Source organism: Macaca thibetana, chromosome 16 (genome assembly GCF_024542745.1).
Source record: "Macaca thibetana thibetana isolate TM-01 chromosome 16, ASM2454274v1, whole genome shotgun sequence".
In the NCBI taxonomy this organism is placed as follows: Eukaryota; Metazoa; Chordata; class Mammalia; order Primates; family Cercopithecidae; genus Macaca; species Macaca thibetana.
In genome coordinates this window covers 50,733,362-50,755,951 of record NC_065593.1, presented here as the reverse complement: position 1 = coordinate 50,755,951, position 22,590 = coordinate 50,733,362, and the positions used below count along the sequence as shown (strand labels likewise).

Here is a 22,590-nt window from a genome sequence, read left to right as displayed (position 1 = left end):
AGGCCGGAGTGCAGTGGTGTAATCATAGCTGATACAGTTTGGATGTTGTCCTTGCCCAAGTCTCATGTTGAATTGTAATTCCGAATGTTGGAGGTGGGGCCTGGTGGGAGGTGATTGAATCATGGGGGCAGTTTCTCATAAATGATTTAATACCATCCCCCTTGGTACTGTCGTCACAATGGTGAGTGAGTTCTCGAAAGATCTGGTTGTTTAAAGGTGTGTAGCACCTACCCCGCTCCCCTGCTTCTTTTCCCACCATGTGAGACACCTTGCTGCACCTTTGCCTTCCACCATGATTGGAAGCTTCCTGAGGCCTCCCTAGAAGCCGAAGCCTCTATGTTTCCTATACCGCCTGCAGAACTGTGAGGTAATTAAACTTCTTTTCTTCGTAAATTACCTAGTCTCAAGTATTTCTTTATAGCAGTGTGAGAATGGACTAATACAATGACCCACTACAGCCTTAACCTCCCAGGCTCAAGTGATCCTCCTGCCTCAGCCTCCAAAGCAGCTGGGACCACATGTGCATGCCACCATGTCTGGCTAATTTTTTACTTTTTTTTTTTGTAGAGACAAAGTCTCCCTATGTTGCTTAGGCTGATCTTGAACTCCTGGGTTCAAGGGATTCTCTGTGTTGGCCTCCCAAACTGTAGGGATTACAGGTGTGAGCCACTGTGCCCTGTCAGAAATTTTTATTTATGTTCTTTATTTTACTTTTTATACCTCGGTTTATTTTATTTTTTATTTTTATTTTATTTTTTATTTTAGTTTTTATTTTGATAGGATCTTGATCTGTTGCCCAGGCTGGAGTGCAGTGGCATGACCATAGCTCACTGCAGCTTTAACTTCCTGGGCTCAACCTATCTGCCTGTCACAGTCTTCCAAGGAATGGAACTATAGGCACATGCCACCATGCATAGCTAATTAATTTTTTTTTTTTTTTAAAGAGATGAGGGTCTTTCTATGATGCTCAGACTGGTCTTGAACTCCTAGGCTCAAGCGATTCTCTCATCTTGGCCTCTGAAAGTGCTAGGATTATAGATGTGAGTCACCACATTCAATCTTACCTTATTTTTATGCTCCAAAATTTGGTCATTATTATTATTATTTAGAATTATCTACATGGTTACCAGTTTATTTGTTTGCAGTGTTTCTTGGACTTTATTCCTCCTTTCTGGTTTTAACTTTCTATTTTCTGAAATACATTCTTTGATAGTTTTTATAGCATTTGCTATGGTTTGAATGACCCCTCCAAAACTTGTGTTCAAATTTAATTGCCATTGTGTTGGTATTAAGACGTGAGACCATTAAGTGGTGATTAGGCCATGAGAACCCTGCCTTCATCAATGGATTAATGTCATTTTATCATGGGAGGGGGGTAGTTATCATGAGAGTGGGCTTGTTATAAAAGGAGTTTGGCCTCCTTTTGCTCTCTGGCTGTCGTGCTGTCTTGCATTTACACCTTCTGCCATGGGACAATGCAGCATGAAGGCCCCCATCAGATGCCAGCATCTTGATATTGGTCTTCCCAGTCTCTAGAACTGTGAGAAATCAGTTTACTTTCTTTATAAATTACCCAGTGTGTGGAATTCTGTTGTAGCAACACACAGCAGACTAAGAATCTGTAAGTGATAACCTCTCTGTTATTCTCTGAAAATATCTTTTCTTAGTGGTCACTCTTACGTGATGGTTTAGTTTGTATAAAATTCTAGGTTGGCAGCTATTTTCCTTCAGCATGTTGGAAATATTATACCATTATCTTCTGGATTATGTTGTTGATGCTGAAAAGCCTGTTGCTAATCTGTATTTCCACTGTTGGTAATTCTTCTATTTTTTCTCTCTTTGACTGTTTCTAAGATCATCTCTTTGCCTTTAGTGTTGTGTAGTTTCACTACGTTATTTCTGGGGATGGCTTTAGTTTAGTTTTCCTGCTTAGGACTTATGTGTTTCTTGATTGATTCATGTATTTCAATACCTGTGGAAAATTCTCAGCCATTACATTGTTTGAATATTACTTATATTTTATACTCCATTTTCTCCTTCTGAATTCCTTTTTTTAAAAAATAGCTTCGCTGAAATATAATTAATATATCATATATATAATTCATATACTATAAAATTTATAGATCTAAAGTATAAAACCAAATGGTTTTTAGTATAATGAGAGTTACAACTAATACTACCATTTTAAAACATTTTATTACCTCTAATAGAAACCTTGTACCCATTAGTAGTCACTCTCTGTTCCCTGCAACCATTCAGGCCCAGGAAATCACTGCTGTCTCTATAGATTTGCCTATTCTGGACATTTTATATGAATGAAGTCATACAATATGTGTTTTTTTGTCTGACTTCATTTACATAGCATGTTTCAAGTTTCATCCATGTTGTAACATATAACATGTATTATGGAGGAATAAGTGCATGATCCTAACCTAGGATCATGAAGATTTATTTCTACATTTTTTTCCTAAGTTTTCTAATTTTAGTTGTTACATTTAGGCTGTGATCCATTTTCAGTCATTTTTTTTTTGTCTGTGGTATAAGAAAGGGATCAAACATTTTATTCTTTTGCATGTGGATGTCTAGTTGTCCCAGCATTATTTACTGAAAAGACTTTTTCCTCATTAATTATATTGGGACCTATGTTGAGAATTAATGGACCATAAATGTGAGGGTTTATTTCTGGACTCTCAATTTTATTCTGTTGGTCTATATGTCTATCTTTATGCCAATAGAATACTGTCTGGGTTATTGTAGCTTTGTAGTAAGTTTTGAAATCATGAAATATTAATCCCCCTACTTTGTTCTTCTTTTTCAAGATTGTTTTGGCTATTCTGGGTCTTTTGTATTTCTACATGAAGAAAAGGAACAACACGTCAAGTTCTATGAAACAGCTCGCTGGGATTTTGGTAGGTGTTGTTGAAAGTTTAGATCAACTTGGGTGATACTGCCATCTTAACTGTGGAGCCCAATGGAACATCTCTCTTGTAACCAGAGGGGTGTAGGAAAGAAGGACTGTATTCTTCAAGCTGCCCTGCCTGGATTAGAAATGGGTAAGTTATGAAAAATGGGATCTGCTGATGTGTATTGGCTGCTGGGAGGATTGGGAACTGCCACTCAGCTGCCCAGCCCATGGTGCTTCTGGAAGGCAGAGCCATGAGAAATAATGGAGTCCCTCATTTAAACATCATAGCCCCCAGTGTTCTTACCAAGTTTCCATTTTTTTGTGGTTGTTGAGTAAATGCTTCTCGATTTGTTGTAAGGCCTTTAATCAATGTCTAGAGCCTTTGACTGATGTCTTTGCTAATTTTGAGTGGCTTAATTGATGTCTTTCTAGGAGAGAGACTTCCCCAAGCTCTTCATATCGCCATTTCTGTATTTCTTCAAACAGATTTTGGATCTTCACATTCTAGCTTGTCTGTCATCTCTTTCATATTTTCAATCTCTAAATATTTCTGTGTTATATTCTGGTAAATTTCCTTATCTATCTTTTCCAGTTGACTTACTCTTTTTTCATCTTTGTCTAATTTAATGTTTAACCTATCAATCGAGTTTGAAAGTTTATTGTATTTTACTTTTGTAGAAAAGAAAGGCTCTTTTATTATTAATTTTTTAAGACTTGGCTTTAATAAATGCAATTCTAACAGAGATGACAATACTTTATTTGGCTTTGTAAGAAAGCAATATTTCAGTTATTAAAGCTAAGAACAATTTAATACATAAAAAGTGATTGAACACATAAAAGTAAAGGGAATAATGAGGCAGAAATGCATATTTTATATCTTAACATAAATGAATAAATGTGACATCCCATTTAAAAACTAACAAAATTACATCAATCCCCAGACAAAAAACTATTAGGAGTCAACTTAATTTTATAAAAATGGATTTGTCATTTAGTCAAAAAAGTAAAAGAAAAACAATTAAATGTGTTGACTCCTAGAACTCTGTTAAAATATTTCTGTGAAGCTCTGTGGGACAATTATTAATAAAAGTAAGCTGACAAAACAAATGCAACAATTAAACAATTGCTGTGACTTAATAGGAGAAGTATAAAATATCTAAAAGTGTCCAATAGAATTATGAGAGCTAAAACTTTGTTTTTAATTAAAATTTCATTAGTTCAGTAGGAGATGAGTGAAAACTTAGCACTCTGAATAATATGATTGATATCAAAAGAAAATTTTGACTTTTTGAAGCCACTAAAGACCTACTGATGAAATTTTACATTTAAAATTTGCACTTTAAATTATACTCTTCACTTTTAGAAGTTGTTTGACTTTTTTTAAACATGCCTATATTTTTTGTGTAGTAACTACCATTTTGTTTAGGGATTTGATTCCTTATTTTGTCCTATAAGCTCTTTAAATATATTTAATATTCTTGGCTTTAACCTTTTGTATCTTGTATCTTCTCCTTCTTGCTAATTGTGAGTTATTTCCTTGGGTGTTTTGTTAATTTACCAGCATGAAGGTTCTTGAATCATATGGGTTTAACAATTCCAAAGGAGATTTTTACTATTTACTGGTTTTTTTTTTTTTACTATTTTACTATTTACTATTATAATTTTAAAATTAGAGCTAAGAGATAGTTCAGCTTTTCAAAGTTTTCCTTTAACAATAAGCATACTTTATTTTTCTAGTTCACATTTTTACTAAGGGTTTAGTGTTTAGAGAGACTTTCCTCATTCAGTGGTCTCAGCCTGAACTCTCTCATAAAGACTAAAAGCCTTATCTTATTTCTCTAGTCTACTTTATCCTTTTTCAATTTAGACTGTTTCACAAGCTCTCTGCAAGTTTGGGCAAGTCACTTCCCCTTTTGGGTCAAAATTGTCCCATTTTTAAAATGAAAGAGTTGAGTGAAATGACCAGTTAGGTCCTTGGTAGCTCCAGCATGCTAAGCTTGTAGTCTTTATCTGATTTAGATAGTATTTCCAGAAAAGAAATTTAATTATTCTTTATATGTATGTGGGAGGTATAGTCTATGGGTGCGGGTCAAATGAGGTGGTTCTAACAGCTGATCTTGGACCATTCTAGTAGACAATGGCAGAATGTTTCTCCAAGGGTTGCTCTTCCTTGTCTTTTCCTTCACCCAAAGCTCAGACCTCATGCCAGTCAATTCATGAGCTATAGGTAGCTTGATTTCCCTTCATTCCTTCTTAGTAGTTCACCTTTGGAATGGGCAAAGTCAGCAGTTGTCACAAGGGCATGAGTGCCGATCACAACAAAGGCTTTATTTCTAGGACAACAGGCTCAAGTGTAATTTTTTTTTTTTTTTTTGAGATGGAGTCTCGTGTGGGGAAAAGAAAGAGAGATCAGCCTGTTACTGTGTCTACATAGAAAGAAGTAGACATAAGAGACTCCATTTTGTTCTGTATTTGAGATGCTGTTAATCTGTGACCCTACCCCCAACCTTGTCCTTGCAAAAGACATGTGCTGTGGTGACTCAAGGTTTAATGGATTTTGAGCTGTGCAGGATGTGTCTTTGTTAAACAAGTGCCTGAAGGCAGCTTGCTGGTTAAAAGTCATCACCATTCTCTTAATTTCAACTACCCAGGGACACGTACACGGCCAAAGGTCGCAGGGACCTCTGCCTAGGAAAGCTAGGTATTGTCCAAGGTTTCTCCCCATGTGATAGGCTGAAACAATGCTGCTAAAAGGTTTATGGAGATGTTTGCATATGCATCTCAAGGCACAGCATTTTCCTTTAAACTTATTCATGTCACACAGGTTTTTGTTCATATGTCTTACTGCCGATTCCCTCCCTACAATGATCCTATTGTCCTGCCACTCCCTTATCTTTAAGATGGTAAAGATAATTATCAATAAATACTAAGGGAACTCAGAGACCGGTGCCGGCGTGGGTCCTCTGTAAGCTGAGCGCCGGTCCCCTGAGCCCCGCTTTTCTTTCTCTATACTTTGTCTCTGTGTCTTATTTTTTTCTCAAGTCTCTCGTTCCACCTAACGAGAAACACCTACAGGTGTGGAGGGGCAGGCCACCCCTTCAGTCTCGCTCTGTCCCCTAGGCTGGAGTGCAGTGGCGCGATCTCGGCTCACTGCAAGCTCTGTCTCCCGGGTTCACGCCATTCTCCTGCCTCAGCATCCGGACTAGCTGGGACTACAGGTGCCCGCCACAGCGCCTGGCTAATTTTTTGTATGTTTAGTAGAGACGAGGTTTCACCGTGGTCTCGATCTCCTGACCTTGTGATCCGCCCGCAATTTAGTAACTATATTGGAACAGGAGCCTTGTAGGTTTTTTTTGTTTTTTTTGTTTTTGTTTTTTTGTTTTTTAACAACTCATTGTTCCTCTAGAAGATTTGTAAGAATTTCCTTCTGAAATTTTAAATGTGAATTTAATTTTGTTTATTGTACAGAAGTAACACATGTATTTTCAAAGAATTTGGAGAGCTGAAAAAAGCATTCATAATCCTGTTGTTTAACAGCATCCAGTGTCATTGTGGTGTGTTTTCTTTAATCTTTTAATTGTCCTCATTTTAATAACAATTTAATTTTGTTGTGACTATCTTTTGTGTACCTTACTCTGGATAAGCAGATTGCTGTCGAGTAGAGTCACCATTGTTTGACCAATTGTTCTAAGTTGCTCCAAACAGATGGGATATAATCTATATCTGATGGGATATAATTATGTTTCAATTACTCCAAATTGTTCATATATAATTGTATCATCAATTTAGAAATAACAATTGAAATCAGAGAGTAACAAGAAACTGTACTATTGCTGAATTCTATCTTTATTTACACGTTGACTCATAATTCTTCTTCAACACAGCATATCTATGGATAACAAGATGTCTTTCTCACTGCCCTTGATTTCTGTCCTTATGTAATAGCAGATCAGTTCTTCAACTGATTCTTCAACATTTCTTCAACATTTCAGTAGGATGGTGATGGGGATGATAATGCAGTGGGAATCAGAAGATCTGGGTCCTAGCTAAATGATAGTTTCTCCATTCTGAGCCTCAGTTTCCCCTTTGTAAAATGAAGGGGTTGGATGAGTTGACCATTAGGATCCCCAATATCTCTCTTGTTCCAGGGTTTTCCCTCTCTCTTTTAACCATTTTCATATTTAGGATCTATGTTAGGAGGTGAGAGGGAGGAAGAGAAGAGCCAAATGCGAAGCCATCTGGTTTTTGGTCTGTCGCTGTAGCTGGGAGGCTTGGAAGCTGCTTGGATTGGTAGCTGTAGCTGGGAGGCTTGGAATCTCTGTCATCTGCTTCATCCTCTGCTAGCAAGGACATAGGGAGCCCCTCCTCTTTCTGGCCAATGTATGCCTCCTCAGGCACATACTTGAATTTTTTCCTCATTGCCTCTTTAGGATATCAAATAAGGCTTGTCTAATGTCTTGTGACAAAACAGAAGTGGTGTCATATGCATGGGCAGTAATTGTTCCTAAATAATAAACTACTGTGAATCATCAAGTTCAAACAAGTCTGGCATCTGCTTAAAGCACACTCCAATTATTATATGAAAGTCTGTATTGGTAAGATCAAAGCTCCAAGCTTTATAATCAGATATATAAATGTATTGCAGCAGAACTTCTCTTAGTAATGAACATCTCAATTCTGTGTGTTTGAAGTCTTGGTTTACCAAAGTTCACTGTGGACATTACTTTAAGAATGTGCACAGGCGCTGCATACAGCAGACACAACTGTGTGACCCTGGAAGGGTCCTGGTAACTTTCTGGTCAAGGTAGCCAATACCCTTTCCATGGTCCTGATCATGTGCGGCCCCTTTGCTGCACTTGGCACTTCTGACGTCACCTCCTCTTGGAAGCACCCTCCTTCCTGTCCTTCTGGGATGCCACGAACTTGTTCTTATCATTTTTTTTCTCACCATTTCTCCATTTATCACGGATTCTTTTTCCTTCTCCTGATCTCTGATTGGGAAATTCTCCAAAGTTTGGTCCTCAGCTCCTTGTTGCTCTTCTCTTTGTACTCTCCCTTGGCCCAGTGCTCTAACTCTTTCACTTGTACTAAACCTTATCTATATCATCATCCCTGCCATAAATTCTAGTCTTACATGGACTGTTACAATAGCCTTTTTGCTGAACTCTTTGCCTCCAATCTTTCCTTCATTTTTCTAAAACAGATAAATATTTGCTAAAACATTTCCTAAAACGACTTTTATCACACCACACTTACGTTCAAAAGCTTATATTGGCTCTACAGCTTCTGGGGAAGTCCAAGCTGCTCCACTTCACCATTGAGACCCCTACCACAGGGTCCCCATACAATCCCCCATAAAGTTTTAATATCTACCACTTCCCTTCACAACTCTCCCCTTCCTGCTGCCTAGGCTTACCCTGGTCCTTCAACCACGCCCTGGGCTTTCCCACCCCATTCCTGTGTGCACATTATTCTCCTCACCTGCACTTCCTACTTTTCTCCCCTCTGCTTCTTAGAAGCCTCCCCATCCCAGCACAAATCCATTCTTGAGAGCCTCCAATCCTGGAGGCGCTCGCCCTCCCCAGTGTGTAAACTACTCACTTGCCACTTGTCAACTCCTTCCTCAGATTATTATTTCCTGTTCATCCTTTCATCCCTCTACACACACCCATTCAACAGTGCCTACCAGGTGCCTAGAGCTGGGAATTCAAAGACAAACTAGACCCTGCCCTTGCCTTCAGGGAACTCAAATAGAGAGAGAGACAAGCACATAAGTCATGACAGTGTCATGGTCAAGGTAAAAAGAGAGCTTGGAGAGGAGAAAGGGGCGACCTGTCTGAAGAAGGGAAGGAAGTAAGCCGTTTATACTTAAGCCGCATATGTGATGAAAAGAAAAGAGATCTGCTTTGGAATCCTAGCTCCACAACTTATTATCCCTTACCCTCTATGCCTTGGTGTGCTCATCTATAAAATGGGAATTATACAATTTATCTTGAAGAGTTGTGGTGAGGAGTAATGGACATCTCAGTTCTGCATGTTTGAAGATCATGTTTGTAAAAAGGATCTAGTTTGTGAAAAGTGTCCACACTACCTTGGGCTTGTGCAGGTTCTTAACAAGTAAGAACTTCTGACTCTAGCATTGGTCCTATCTCCCACTCCTCCCAGTGTCTATTACATCACCCTGGATGAAATTGTCCTCGTGGATATCTATTATTTGGTTGATTGACGTCATCATGGATATGAAAAAGGCCCATCATATCAGGAAACGTGGCCATCAGGAACTGCCCCAGAAAGGATCTATTCCTCTTTCTGAGAACCATGAATTTGGAATTCAGTACTTGGAAATGTGACCTAGCAAAAGACACATGGGCAAGAGCTATGCTTTTCCATTTCACCATGGAGAGCTGGAGGCGTGCCAAGGAGTTGGGGGCCTCAAGTCAGGAAGCAGAACAGCAATACTGTCTCTTGACCTGCTGCATCCCACTGATGAAGGCCAGGGCTTTCATGAGTCCAGGTCTTTGAAGTCACACCACGAAGCTCTTGCATCATGACACACAGCATGGAAGAGGAGTCCTGACTTAGCGAGAAGCCCAAGTAAAGTCTTTTATGAGGGAAGAGACTCTTCTGAAGAAACACAACAAATGTAGGGAAGGGCTTTTGACAATCACCAAATGAGCAAAAAAAAAAAAAAAAAAAAAATGGGGGTTGCCTTACGTGGCCACACCCTCCACGGACGAGGTATAAATGCTCCCTGGAGGAAGGAGACCCACTGCTCTACAACTTGGAGATTTTGGACTCTGTCTTCAGCTGGGCACTCCCTCCCTGCACCATGTCTTACAGTTGTGGCCTGCCCAGCCTGAGCTGCCGCACCAGCTGCTCCTCCCGGCCCTGCGTGCCCCCCAGCTGCCACGGCTGCACCCTACCTGGGGCCTGCAACATCCCCGCCAATGTGGGCAACTGCAACTGGTTCTGCGAGGGCTCCTTCAATGGCAGTGAGAAGGAGACCATGCAGTTCCTGAACGACCGTCTGGCCAGCTACCTGGAGAAGGTGCGTCAGCTGGAGCGGGACAACGCGGAGCTGGAGAACCTCATCCGGGAGCGGTCCCAGCAGCAGGAGCCCTTGGTGTGCGCAAGCTACCAGTCCTACTTCAAGACCATCGAGGAGCTCCAGCAGAAGGTGAGGAGTGGGCAACACAGTGCCTCCAGTAGGAAGTTGTCGGGAGAGAATCCGAGCTGTGATTGAGAAGCCATGTGAGCTCTTGATGTGAATGGAAAGCTGAAAACTGGCCTTTCCATTTTGTTTTCTTGAGGACCCATCTCATCTTAGACTTGGGACTGTTAGGTCTAAATATTTGCATAGTGTTAGTCTATGTGGAGGTAGCAGTACTTTGCATAAATGAGCTGTAATTAAAAACTACTTCTGAATGCTTCCATGTGCTTGCCAAGCTCCAGAATTATTACCCTGAGGTGACAGAAAAGGACTGAGTCCAAAGGAAGCTGGGGAAACGGAATCTTTTATAAAGATTGGGCTGTTTCCTTTCTCCCTCATCTGAGCGTTTTGCCCCTTGGACTGCTGGCTGCCTCTCTCTTCTGGGTTCCTACTTACCCTGACTTCATTGTCCTCATCTTCATAACTCTGGGTTTCTCCTGGTGCACAGTGTCCAGTGAGACCCTAAAACGTTTGTCCAAAACTGGGAAGATTGGAAATTACCTAGGACAAAGTAGTCCCAGTTGTCTGGGACATCTGGGAGCATGTGGCTTCTTCCCTCATCCAGTCCTCTGCAACTGCTAGTTTACCTGCTTGTCTTTTCCGTTTGATTGAAAGTTTCTTGAGGGCAGGATCAAGCGCTTACCAATTTTTGTATCCTCAGCTCCTAGTATCATGCCAGAAACATAGTAGGTGTTTTTCATAAATGTCAACTATTATTATTGTCAGCTTCTCAGTATTGCTCATTAGGATAGAAAAAAAGATTATCTACTTATATTTTTTGCATATTTTGGTGTTCTGTTTTTTGAATATAATTTTGGAAATATTCATTGAGTTACCTACTGTATATAGAAAGCATTTAATAAGATAGGCAGTGATTTCTCATCCTGATCCTTCCAAGGACGTGAATTAGGAAGGACTGCCATTGGCGAAAAATTACCAAGTCCTTGCTCATTCTTGAATGTTTTGGGCTTTCCAGATCCTGTGCAGCAAGTCTGAGAATGCCAGGCTTGTGGTGCAGATCGACAACGCCAAGCTGGCCTCAGACGACTTCAGGACCAAGTGAGTGGGCAAGCGGGGTGTTGCTGTTTGTTTTTCTTCTCTGGCTGCTCTCCTTCCCTTTAGCCTATTGTCAACACAAGTTAAACAAGCACTGACTGAGCTATGTTCTAGATGCTTTGCCCAAGATTCACAGAGCCACTGCACACCGTAGTTCAGGGATCCTTTCTCCAGGCCTTAGACTTCCTTTCCTCCTGCTTCTCCTCTGTGAAGTGACATCCCTAGTCGTACTGTGGGTCAGTGTAGACATGTTGGCCCCTGATGTTCTCCTATGCACAGAATCCATTCATGAGAATGAAGAATGTGGAAGTATATTATTTTGGAAATCTTACAATTTATTGGCTTTTATCCTAAATCCACTGGCTTTCTTTTTTCTTTTTGTTTTTTTTTAGAGACAGGCCCTTGCTCTGTTACCCAGGCTGGAGGACAGTGGTGTGATCATAGCTCAGTGTAACCTCAGATCCTCAGATTCCTGGGCTCAAGCAATCCTCCCACCTTAGCCTCCTGAGTAGCTAGGAATGTAGAAGTCTATTCACTGGATCTTTAAACATAAAATTACCAGTGTGTTTTCTTCCAGCTTGATGCTGAAAACCTAAACAAAAGAGATGGCTATAAAAACTATAAACCCTAATTCCTAGTTGCCTGACAAACCAAACCAAAGAAGAGTCAAGGCCAAGCCTATTCCTGCCCAGCCTGTCCCTGACCCTCCTATGATCACAGATATGAGACCGAGATGTCCCTGCGGCAGCTGGTGGAGTCGGACATCAATGGCCTGCGCAGGATCCTGGATGAGCTGACCCTATGCAGGTCTGACCTGGAGGCCCAGGTGGAGTCCCTGAAGGAGGAGCTGCTGTGCCTCAAGCAGAACCATGAGCAGGTGAGTTCCCTGAAGAGTGATGGGCTCAGACTCGCCAGGGCCTGTTTGATAACTGCCACAGGGTCCATGACAGGCTGTCAGTAGAGGCTCAATTAGCCGAGGAAGTAATTCTGCATACAAAAATGGATATGTAGAGAATGAGTAGTCTAACAACCTGTGATATGAGATTAGGATTTTTCTGCCAGAGGCAGGAATGAGAGTGAGGAAGTTGGCAAGCCCAGTAATGAGGAAAGTTGAGTAACAAGGCAGCAGCCACAGCCTCTCCTGCACCCTGGTTAGAGTGCACACAGCAGCAATCTTCTATTCCAATTCTCCATTTGTAGCTGGAGAAGCCAGGATGGCCTAGGCCCACCAGGCAGAGAGGGCTGAGCTGGAACAAAATGCAACTCTCATTCCTGTCCAGAGCTCTTTCTGCTGTTCAGTGTTGCTTGGAAACAGCCTTGAGCAAAATGCTCACTGTTACGGCTAAGTCAGTTGGACAAAAAAGAAGACATGTATTTTATGCAACCTGAAATCCAAGAACAATGTAAATGGTGACAGTTAATATTAATCAGGTGCTTAGTATGTGCCGAACATTGTGCTAAGTGCTTTAACTCCGGAGGCAGTTCTCATTTTAAGATGAAGAAATTGAGGCTTCAAGAAGCTTCTAGAAGCAATGTATTAAGTGGTAGAGATTAGGTTGAATACAAATTTGTCTGAAATCCACCTAAGCCCAAGGACCAAGCTATGCTCAGCAGGGAAGTAAACAGATATTTATTGCTTTCAGCAAAATCTATGCTGGTGGAATCAACAAATCACCCTTTAAGTCTCTTCTATGCCAGGATGGCAGATTTTGAAGTAAGCATTCTGTATTTCCTCTTCAGCTAGACTCTGTTCTTTTCATTATCCATGCTTAAGAGTCAAACATATGAGGCTATATGGTATACTAGCAAAAACACTGAACTGGGCATTTGGGGACCAGAGTTTAAATAATGGCCTGCCATGTATCAGCTCTGAGCCCAAATCACTGAATATCTCTAAATGAGGAGTGGTGCATTTAATACAAAGGGCAGAGAGAGGTCATGAGCTTGAAAGTACTTTGTAAAAAGTGGAGTATACAGATTAGTCATTGAATATAGATCCTGGTTAATGAGAGGATCAGAGGGAACAAAGTTTCCTGAAAACTTAAGAATGATCAGAAGTTGAATTGCATTCTCTTAAGGAGAGCACCAAGATCCTTTGTGAAATTTAAACTTTTGCCCTTTCTCAATCAGGAGGTCAACACCCTGCGCTGCCAGCTTGGAGACCGCCTCAACGTGGAGGTGGACGCTGCCCCTGCTGTGGACCTGAACCAGGTCCTGAATGAGACCAGGAGTCAGTATGAGGCCCTGGTGGAAACCAACCGCAGGGAAGTGGAGCAATGGTTCGCCACGCAGGTGGGCATCTAAGCACATGGCCACTCAGGACCCGAGGTGCCCCAGGGCCCTGGAGGCAGGGTCTGATCCTTCCCTACTTGGGTGTTTCAGACCGAGGAGCTGAACAAGCAGGTGGTATCCAGCGCAGAGCAGCTGCAGTCCTACCAGGCGGAGATCATCGAGCTGAGACGCACGGTCAATGCCCTGGAGATCGAGCTGCAGGCCCAGCACAACCTGGTATTTTGTATTGTTCTGACCTGCTGGTGAGCGATGGGAAGTTGGGAGGCAGAGTCTCGGGGATGCCCTTGGGGCCACACACTCTCCTTAGCTCTTGGAGCTTGTGAGTTCTTTGGAACCCCATGGAGGAACCTTATTAGGAGCAGCTCTCTGACATTCCTGATCTTCCCCACCACAGCGAGACTCTCTGGAAAACACACTGACGGAGAGCGAGGCCCGCTACAGCTCCCAGCTGTCCCAGTTACAGAGCCTGATCACCAATGTGGAGTCGCAGCTGGCGGAGATCCGCTGTGACCTGGAGCGGCAGAACCAGGAGTACCAGGTGCTGCTGGACGTGCGTGCCCGGCTGGAGTGTGAGATCAACACGTACCGGAGCCTCCTGGAGAGCGAGGACTGCAAGTCAGTATGGGGGTAGTAATCTTTTCCTTGGGGCATGTGAGGTTGCTGTGGAGATGAATAGTCTTCTTGATGAAATGAATTTATAATTTCGAGCTTTTGTTTGGAGGCAGTCCAAAGGAGAACAATATTCTTATACAAAGCCCTTTTATTATTTTCCAGTCTCTTCAGCTCATTATACTCTAACTTGCTCCAATGATTTTCTGCCCACAGGCTCCCCTCCAACCCCTGTGCCACCACAAATGCATGTGACAAGTCCATTGGGCCCTGTATCTCTAATCCCTGTGGCCCACGTGCTCGGTGCGGGCCTTGCAACACTTTTGGGTGCTAGAGGCCCCATGACAAGGAGGAGAAGAAAGGCATCAGTCACACCTCAACTCTACTTCATCCCAACATCTCCAACAGTGAACACACTTTGGAAAGAGGCAGAAACCTTTCTATCAGCCCTGGCTTCCAGGGGTCAGCTCTAACCTCCCACTGTATTCCCTGGCTTGATTCTTCAGCATAAGGCTGCAAAATCTGTCTTCTGAGTCACATAGAGAGACCTACAGCAGGATCAAGATCAAGTAATATCTATCATCATAAAGATGCATTTGCATAACATGTTATACTTGAACAAAACTTATCTAAATGCAATTTAGGGAAAATTCAATTAATTGTGACAAAACTGATGGGCATGCTATGAAACAGAACATAATTGGAATAAATCTTCCTTGTCACTCTTGGTCTTTGGAGATGCAATAGAAATCCTTTGTTAACCTCCTAATAAACTCTTTTTCAAAAGTTATAATTGTCTGTTTCACTCATTAATTCCAAAATTGGTTGTCTTGTATAAATTTAAAAAATAACCAGTGTTTTTCCATCAGATGAAGGGGTTATTCGCCCCATATATGGTCTGTGATTTCCTTCAATGGAAAGTCTCCCTGAAAGACCATTAACCTGCATTTAGTGTTTGGGAAGAAGGTGGTGGGAAAGAGAACGGCAAATTCATATGAAGGTGTCTTTACAGATACAGGAACTATTTATTTTGAAACATTAAGTGGAGGGATCTGAAAACATTTGGAGTAAAAAAACCAAAAACTGTACTAAGGTAATATATATCACCTTAACATATGGTATGTAATCTCATATATACATATACATAACCACATATTATATAAGCACATGTACACCACACACACAGGCGTATGCATGTTTACACACACACACGCACACACACAACCACGCTGTGCTGAAATGTTTAGGTAGAAAGTAGGAAGGAGCAGCAAAGGGTAGAGGAATACAGTGGCCAGGAGGAGTGTGGGGTCTGCTAGGCTGGATGGTAGGGAGATGCCTTTGGTTCACCTTCCTTTCTTCGTCCCTGCCTTGGCACTCAAGGACTCCTTGCGACTTTCTGTATTTCTATGACGTGGGCCTGGAACTCTACGCTGGAGTTCTCTGCTAAGTTTCTCTGCTCAGTTGCCTGGGGTCCGCGTCAGATGATGGGGAACTGTGAGTGGGTTATTTGATGGAAAAGCCTCTTTTGTCCTAGTGAGCCTTGAGCTTTGGTCCCACCTGTTTTTATTTAAATGCAGTTGGGACCATCGTTTTGTCACATTACTGCCTTCAGTGGCAACCAGATTTACCAATGTTTAAAAAAACAAAAACAGCAGTCAAGTAAGGAAACCCAAGGCCCAGCCCACAAATGAGATTGAGTCTCGTTTTTCACTTCTCTACTCCTACTTTTCTAAATCAATGATTGAAATGAAGAGATTGAGAATGGGAACTTTTAATAGAGATGAGAATATCCTCAACCTGTGAGAACAGGTACAGAGGGGCAGGAGGTAGAGTGGGGGTTGGAAATTCTCTCCAAAACTTGCAGACCATATACTTAGGTGTGGTAGAGATGTCCAGGGAAAAATACCCCAAACCCTCCATTCAGGGCTGCGGATACCAGAGGGCAGCTAAGGAGACCAGCCCTCAACACTTGCTTGTGGCCACCTTCTCGCCTTAAGTGTGGACCAGTCCTCTCTCTTGCGTTAGGGTTAACATGGAGAGAATGCTGAGTCTCAAAGATTGATCACTCACTCCTCCATCTGTCTTCAGCAGCACAATCCTATAGAATAGAGAATAGAGGATCTGAGAGTCTGGGCTCCTTTTTAGTGGAAGATCATGTATACAAAACATTTCTTTATTTGAGTTTGGAAGAGAAGAATCAGTAGAAAAGGTCTTTATCAACTTTAAAAATAAATAACCTGGATAGGATACAGATTTCAATTAAATCAATGTAGAAAGTCACTTCATCGTTAATCATGAATGTCTGCTGCCTGCTTGGAAGGGGGAGATAAATAATGGGTTCAGAACGCTCTCTTTCTCTCTTGTATATTTCAGCAACAAAGCAGAGGCAGGAAAAAAAAAAAAAAAAGCAAGAATTCTTAAAGGCGAGGTTCTGTTATTCAACCCTGGACTTTCCCAGGTGCAAGTTTAGTTTCTCTTTCCAACAGGTTCCCAGGTCTGCAGTCTCTGAGGTCATTAGCTAGAGCCAGGCCTTCTCAGAAAACACTGCTCTGAGGGGAGAGGCCCATAACAAGGAAGCAAGGAAACCAGAACCCAGGAAATGTCTCCTAATCCCTGCCCTGCCCCTTCCTGTGAAATAAACCATGATGGTGCCGGGCTATGAGTCTTACCCACTAGGAGATGGTGTAGGATGCTGTGATGAGAAGAATTATGGCTTGTTTTGGAGGCAGCATTTTTGGGTCCTGGTTTTGAATATATATTGTTGGCTGCCCTGACCATCAGAGCCCTCTTTTCGAGAGACCTGGCAGCCTCGTGGAGTTGTGAAGATCCCCTGTGTATGCAAGTACTTTATAAATGGTGCAGCACGGTACCTATGTAAGGCTCAGTATTCTTGTCATTGACACTTTGACCTTGAATATGAATTCCTGGGCTCTTGGGGTCTAAGTTTGATATTGTCTAGTCCCAGTAAAACATTCTACTCAGTCTCCTACAAAGTCTGTTTGCTCCTATTTTTGATAGACATGAACTGAGCTCCTATTGTCTCAGTTTGGAGAGCTTGCCTGAGAGGTGACATTTGCATTGAGACCTGAAAACAGAGAAGAAACAGAGCAGAGGGAAAGAGCTTTCCAGAGAGGGGGACAGCAAGTCAAGGAAAGGAGTGAGGCGGATGCCTCTGAAGGAGGGAGCAAGGCCAGGGCATCTAGAGTGATGAGTAGGGGAGGAGCAATCGGCCTGTAAGTATTGGCAGTGGCCAGGGTACATGGGGGCTCGCCAGCCCTGCGGGGGATCCGATTTCATTTCAAGGGAAGAGGAAAGCCTTGGGAGAGTTAAAAGGGTTAATTTGATTGACACTTTTGTTAAAAGGAGTGTGTTGGCAGCTGAATGGAAAATAGGTTTACTGAACACTAATGTTTAAAGTTTCGTGATAGTGGATGACAGTTACAATTCAGGTATGTCTTTTTTTATGTTTCAAAGAAGAATCACCGACATCTAACGACTGCTCACCTTTCTCATCAAAAACAGGGGAGTCTGGAAGCAGGCACCAAAAGTCACAAGAATGGCTCCAACTCTAAAAGGATATGAGGATGACACGGCCTGTCCCTTGTTATTGCAAAATGCACACCAACAACTTGATGAAGTTACGCGCCAGGCAGGTGGGCCCCGGCCCCGCTGGGCTCCTGGCTGAGCCTGCTGCAGGTGTGCAGAGGTAGCGTTCCCTCACCCTCACTTTTTTTTTTTTAAACATGTAGGGACAAGCACAGGACTGAAATGTAAAGCCTAGGGAAGATGTACAGCCTCCCCAGTCAAAGACATATTTACAAAAAAACTCAAACACGTGCTCAGCTGCGGCCTGGATGTGATGGTATCTACACAAGGTGACTTCCTGCAGCGTCATGACCCCCGCCAGCTAAGGCTTGGGTGTGGCACATGGGAGTGAGTGTGTTTAAAGTTTTAAAAGCGGTTAAAAGGCGCAAAAAGAAAGGCTAGAAACCAAACCCCAGAAAAATCATGCATTTGAAAGTGACTGTTTTAGTTTTCAATCTGGTTTCAGTCTTATAACTTCTATCTGTATCTCAGCCTGAAGTGTGTTACTAGGCTTTTTAAGCCAAGGTTTCTTAAACTGAAAATGGGAGACTAATAACTACCTCATTTTCTTTTAAATAAGGGTAGAATGAGATTATGTTGCAAAGATGCTCAACCCAACTAGATACATTGTAGGTGTCCAGTAAACGGAGTTCCTATTCACTTCCTTAGCAGCCCTGCATTCTGACCCCTTTCCTATTGCTCAGGACACAGACTCCACAGCCTTGAGAATCAAAGGTTTCCCTCATTCGAGCCCTTCAGTACCCAGGTGAGAATCTAGTTTCAGGTCCTCTCAAACTGAGGGTTGTAGAAGACAGGCCAGACGGGGCAAGAAACTGAAGAATCTGAGCTTGAGGGCTGAGAATCAGAGAGAAAAGAATTCGGATGTCCCTGCATGCATCTGCGTGGGTCTGTGCACCTATGCTTGTGTGTGTGAGTGCAGGTGTGTGTGTGTGCTGTGTTAGGAGGAAGATGGCTAATTATGATTATGAAACTGGTGGCATTTTCGCTGATTATAACAATCAGAATTTTCAAATGGAAAGATTAAAGCACAGAGCTGGTGGTGTCAAAGTCATGGGAATTTCAGTCACTTTATGGGAACTGATTTCCACTTATGCCTATTTTCTTTTTTCTTTCTTTCTTTTTTTTTTTTTTTTTTTTTTTTTTTTTTTTTGAGACAGAGTCTCGCTTTGTAACCCAGGCTGGCGATATTGGCTTATGGTAAGCTCTGCCTCCAGATTCACGCCGTTCTCCTGCCTCGGCCTCCGGAGTAGCTGGAACTACAGGTGCCTGCCACCACGCCCGGCTAATTTTTTGTATTTTTAGTAGAGACGGGGTTTCACTGTGTCAGCCAGGATGGTCTCGATCTCCTGACCTTGTGATCCACCCACCTCAGCCTCCCAAAGTGCTGGGATTACAGGCGTGAGCCACCGCACCCAGCCACTTATGCCTATTTTCTACACAGGAAAGCAACAATTAAGTATATCATTAAAAGCCTGGGTAAAATTTAACCTATTTGTATTTCATTTTAATAATTATTTCAGACCTGCACTGCTGACTTTGTCTTGGTTGGTCGTGGAGACTGGCTGACTGCTGGCCACTGTGAAACATGAGGGTTACCAAGACCCTGAGAGCAGAGACCATGGGGTCCATTGTCAAAGAGCCAGGGGGACATGGGGGAGGGTCACCATGGGAAGTGACCACAGGCCATGCATGGTAATGCACAGGTATGACCGTCACAGAGGGACGTGCCTCTAAGAACGGTGCATTCTGGGGGCAGGGAAAGGACATAGATGAGAGAGTTTCAACCCGTTCTTGATAAATGCTTAATTAGATTGGTTCCCCAAGGCAGCATTTCATGAATGGAAGTGCATAGACATTTCAGCGGGCTATGAGAGGGAAAATATTCCATGGGTGAGAGATGGAGAGAGGAGCATCTGGAATTGTGCAGCTGAGCTTTGGTGAGCTCTGTTTCACATGTGGATGTCAAGGATTTTAGAAAAGCCGGTGTCTGCCTCACTGCTGTCCGTTTAACTGAAGGTTTACACTTGTGCTCTAAGATTGTTACTAAAACAGAGAGAGAAAGGAGACAAAGAGGAGCACGAGGAGGAAGGAGGGAGAATGAGTGAGGAAGGAAGAAAGGCAGGGAGGAAGAAAGGAGGAGGAGAAAAAAACAAACTGTTCTATTGCAGTTGTCTTAGGCGTTTAGTAAATTGTCAGTTTTTTTACTTGGTCGTTGTTTGCCGCCCTGTTTCTGTCACTACCTTGCCTTTGTCTCCATTTCTAGCCCCATGTTCACCCCTTGGATTTAATGGTAGATCCAGCTTTTCTGGTTCTGGCCTTGGGTGCCTCCAGGGCATTATTGGCCCCTATTCTCTCTAACTTTTCCTGGTTCTGGCCTTTGGTGCCTCCTGATATCTGCCCCCCATTCTCTCTAGCTTTTTCTGCTCTTGACCTCTTAACCAGGTCTGCAGTAACCGCTGTGCACCATTAATGGTTTAGAGAAAGGCTCGCTCTCTGGGTGGATGCAGCCTGCAGGTGCCTGGTTTGGCAAGCAGCACATAAGCTGGTCTCCATCCCACCCTGCGGCTGGGTGCTCTTGTGCCTGGCACAGCTCATACCTGCGTATTGCTGCCTTGGAACAATCCATGCAGCTGGCTCAAAACCTCGTCCCTGGACTCCATCCGGCCATTGTCCCTGCTAGATTAGTACGTGAGTCAGACAGTTTAAATAATTTTGAAGAATGTTCACATTTTTAAACTGATCCTTATGGTACTTTTATAGCAGACACAAAGTAGGCACACAATAGGTGCTCAACAAATAATTAATAATCTGCCTGCCTGAAATGCGTAACCTATTTAGGGCAGAGAAGGAGATGAGGCATAGAGGTGTTGCTTGAGCAATGTCATGCAGCAAAACAAGTTTTTGTTTATCAACAGAAGATGCACTTAGGCAACTGAGAAGAGCAGTAAACATGTGTGTACAGGATTGTCTTTTTTCTAACGAGAAGGGAGTAATTCTTCCCTCTCTCAACCTTGACGCTGTTTTTTGAAGGCAGTATGTTATTCTTAGATTAACAATCATGACACTCATAGGATTAGATGTGAAACTTCATGGTGAAATAACTTTAGTGGCAAGAACAGGGGTACAGAATGCAACATTTGAACCAAGCCCAACAGTAAACAGAAACTAGGAACTAAACTAGTTTGCCCACACAAAGATTGAATTTGTGCCAAGGGTTTTTCCAGTTTTCAGAGGTGCTTAAGCATAAACCCAGAAAGTTGCCTGACATACTCACATCCCTGTGGCTCCGTGATATGCTGAGACTGCAAAGTTTTGGTCTGGTCTGCCGCCCTCTTTTCCATAGAGCTCTGGGCATCTCTTGCTAGACATAAAGCTCAGGGGCTGTTGAATCAAAGGTGGTCAAATGTAACCATGTGAGGCATCCATTCTAGAAAGTTTTGGATTATAATTGAGAGAGTCAGGATGTGTCTAAATTTTTTCTTTTTTTCCCCTTTAGTGATCATTAGGTTAAGCTATGACTGATCACAAGTAAAGACCTGGTGAAAACGTGAACTGCTTGTATGGACCAACAAGTTCTCTCAAATTCACACTAATTGTATATCCAATTAGAGGAGTTGATTGAAAAATACCAGTTCATTGTTTATGTTAATATTTTTAAAGAACCTAGACTTGTGTATACATTTACAAAACCATAAAATGCTAGAAGGACATACATATCAAATGTATAATTGTGTTTGTCTCTGGGAAGAAGAGATTGGAATGAAAATGGATGTGAAAGTCAAGGAAGTTCTCAATGCTGTATTTCTTGATTTTAAACCCACTTAGAGCAAATATGAAAAAATATTAACAGCCACAGATTCTGGGTAGGAAAGCACAAGTTTTAAAATATATTTTCTCTGTTCTTTATTTTTTTGACTAGCTGTTTGTTTTAAAGTATTTTATTGCTATTAAAAGAAAACAAAATGCAAAAGAATTGGATGGAAAAGCAAAGGCTAATCTCTTTGCTTCAGCCATTAATAATTGTGGTAATCCTGGGTGTTAAACCTTGAAGTCTTCATAGCATTGCTGTTTATCTGGTGGAAACTTATGATGCTTAGAATAGGCTGAGTAACCTGTAACGTCTTGTGTTTGGCCCAGGACACCATAGTCCCAGGCACAAAGCGGTTATTTTTTTCTTTTTTCCCTTTAGTGAACATTAGGTTAAGCTGTGACTGATTACAAGCGAAGACCTGCTAAAACAGTGAACTTCTTTGGTTGGACCAACGAGTTCTATCAAACTCACACAAATGGCATATCCAATTAAAGAAGTTGATTGAAAAATGTCAGTTCATGTTTATGTTTGTATTTAAAAAAAACGTAGACTTGCATATACATTTACAAAACCATAAAATGCTAGAAGGACATACATATGAAATTTATGCATTAATGTATATTAAATGTATGTCCTTCTAGCATTTTATGGTTTTGCAAATGTATATACAACTCTAAGTGATGGCAAATGACATTTGTCCAGATCCCTCCAATAAGGTATTTGTGTGAAGGTATTGTGATTTTCATAACTTACTATGATAAGGATAAGGTCAGGTGAGTCAAACGTCACTTTATAAAAAACCTAACTGCTTTGTTACAATAATTTAAGGCTCTCCTGGAAGCACTATTCAAGGTTTAAACAATGAGTATTTCCCCCTCTCTGATGGACTGGGATGCACTATGTCTCAAGGGGAGCATGGCGATGCTATTAACCATAGAAGCATCAATAAAATACGTGTGTGTTACCAATGGGGACCACATTTGGGTCGGTTCATTTCTCTTTAAGATATCTGTCTAGCGGATTCATTGTCTTAGGATATTTTGCTGTCCAGGATGGAGTTTCCTTTTTCAAATACACATCCTTGATTTTTATTGAGAATAT

At 42.0% G+C, this 22,590-nt stretch overlaps 3 protein-coding genes across 3 annotated transcripts in view; 1 reads left to right on the top strand and 2 right to left on the bottom strand.

The window, feature by feature from the left end:
• LOC126938621 (eukaryotic translation initiation factor 1) overlaps nucleotides 1-22,590 on the bottom strand; it is a 1,120,764-nt gene that overhangs the window by 325,754 nt on the left and 772,420 nt on the right. The gene's annotated exons all lie outside the window — the stretch shown is intronic.
• The window catches only part of CNP (2',3'-cyclic nucleotide 3' phosphodiesterase), a 736,460-nt gene that overhangs the window by 613,882 nt on the left and 99,988 nt on the right, over nucleotides 1-22,590 (bottom strand). The gene's annotated exons all lie outside the window — the stretch shown is intronic.
• KRT33A (keratin 33A) lies at nucleotides 9,185-14,433 on the top strand. The gene is made up of 7 exons (XM_050762787.1): nucleotides 9,185-10,082; nucleotides 11,092-11,174; nucleotides 11,892-12,048; nucleotides 13,302-13,463; nucleotides 13,554-13,679; nucleotides 13,858-14,078; nucleotides 14,289-14,433. Exons 1-7 carry the CDS (start codon nucleotides 9,735-9,737, stop codon nucleotides 14,404-14,406), a joined length of 1,215 nt encoding a protein of 404 aa, XP_050618744.1. The 5' UTR covers nucleotides 9,185-9,734; the 3' UTR covers nucleotides 14,407-14,433.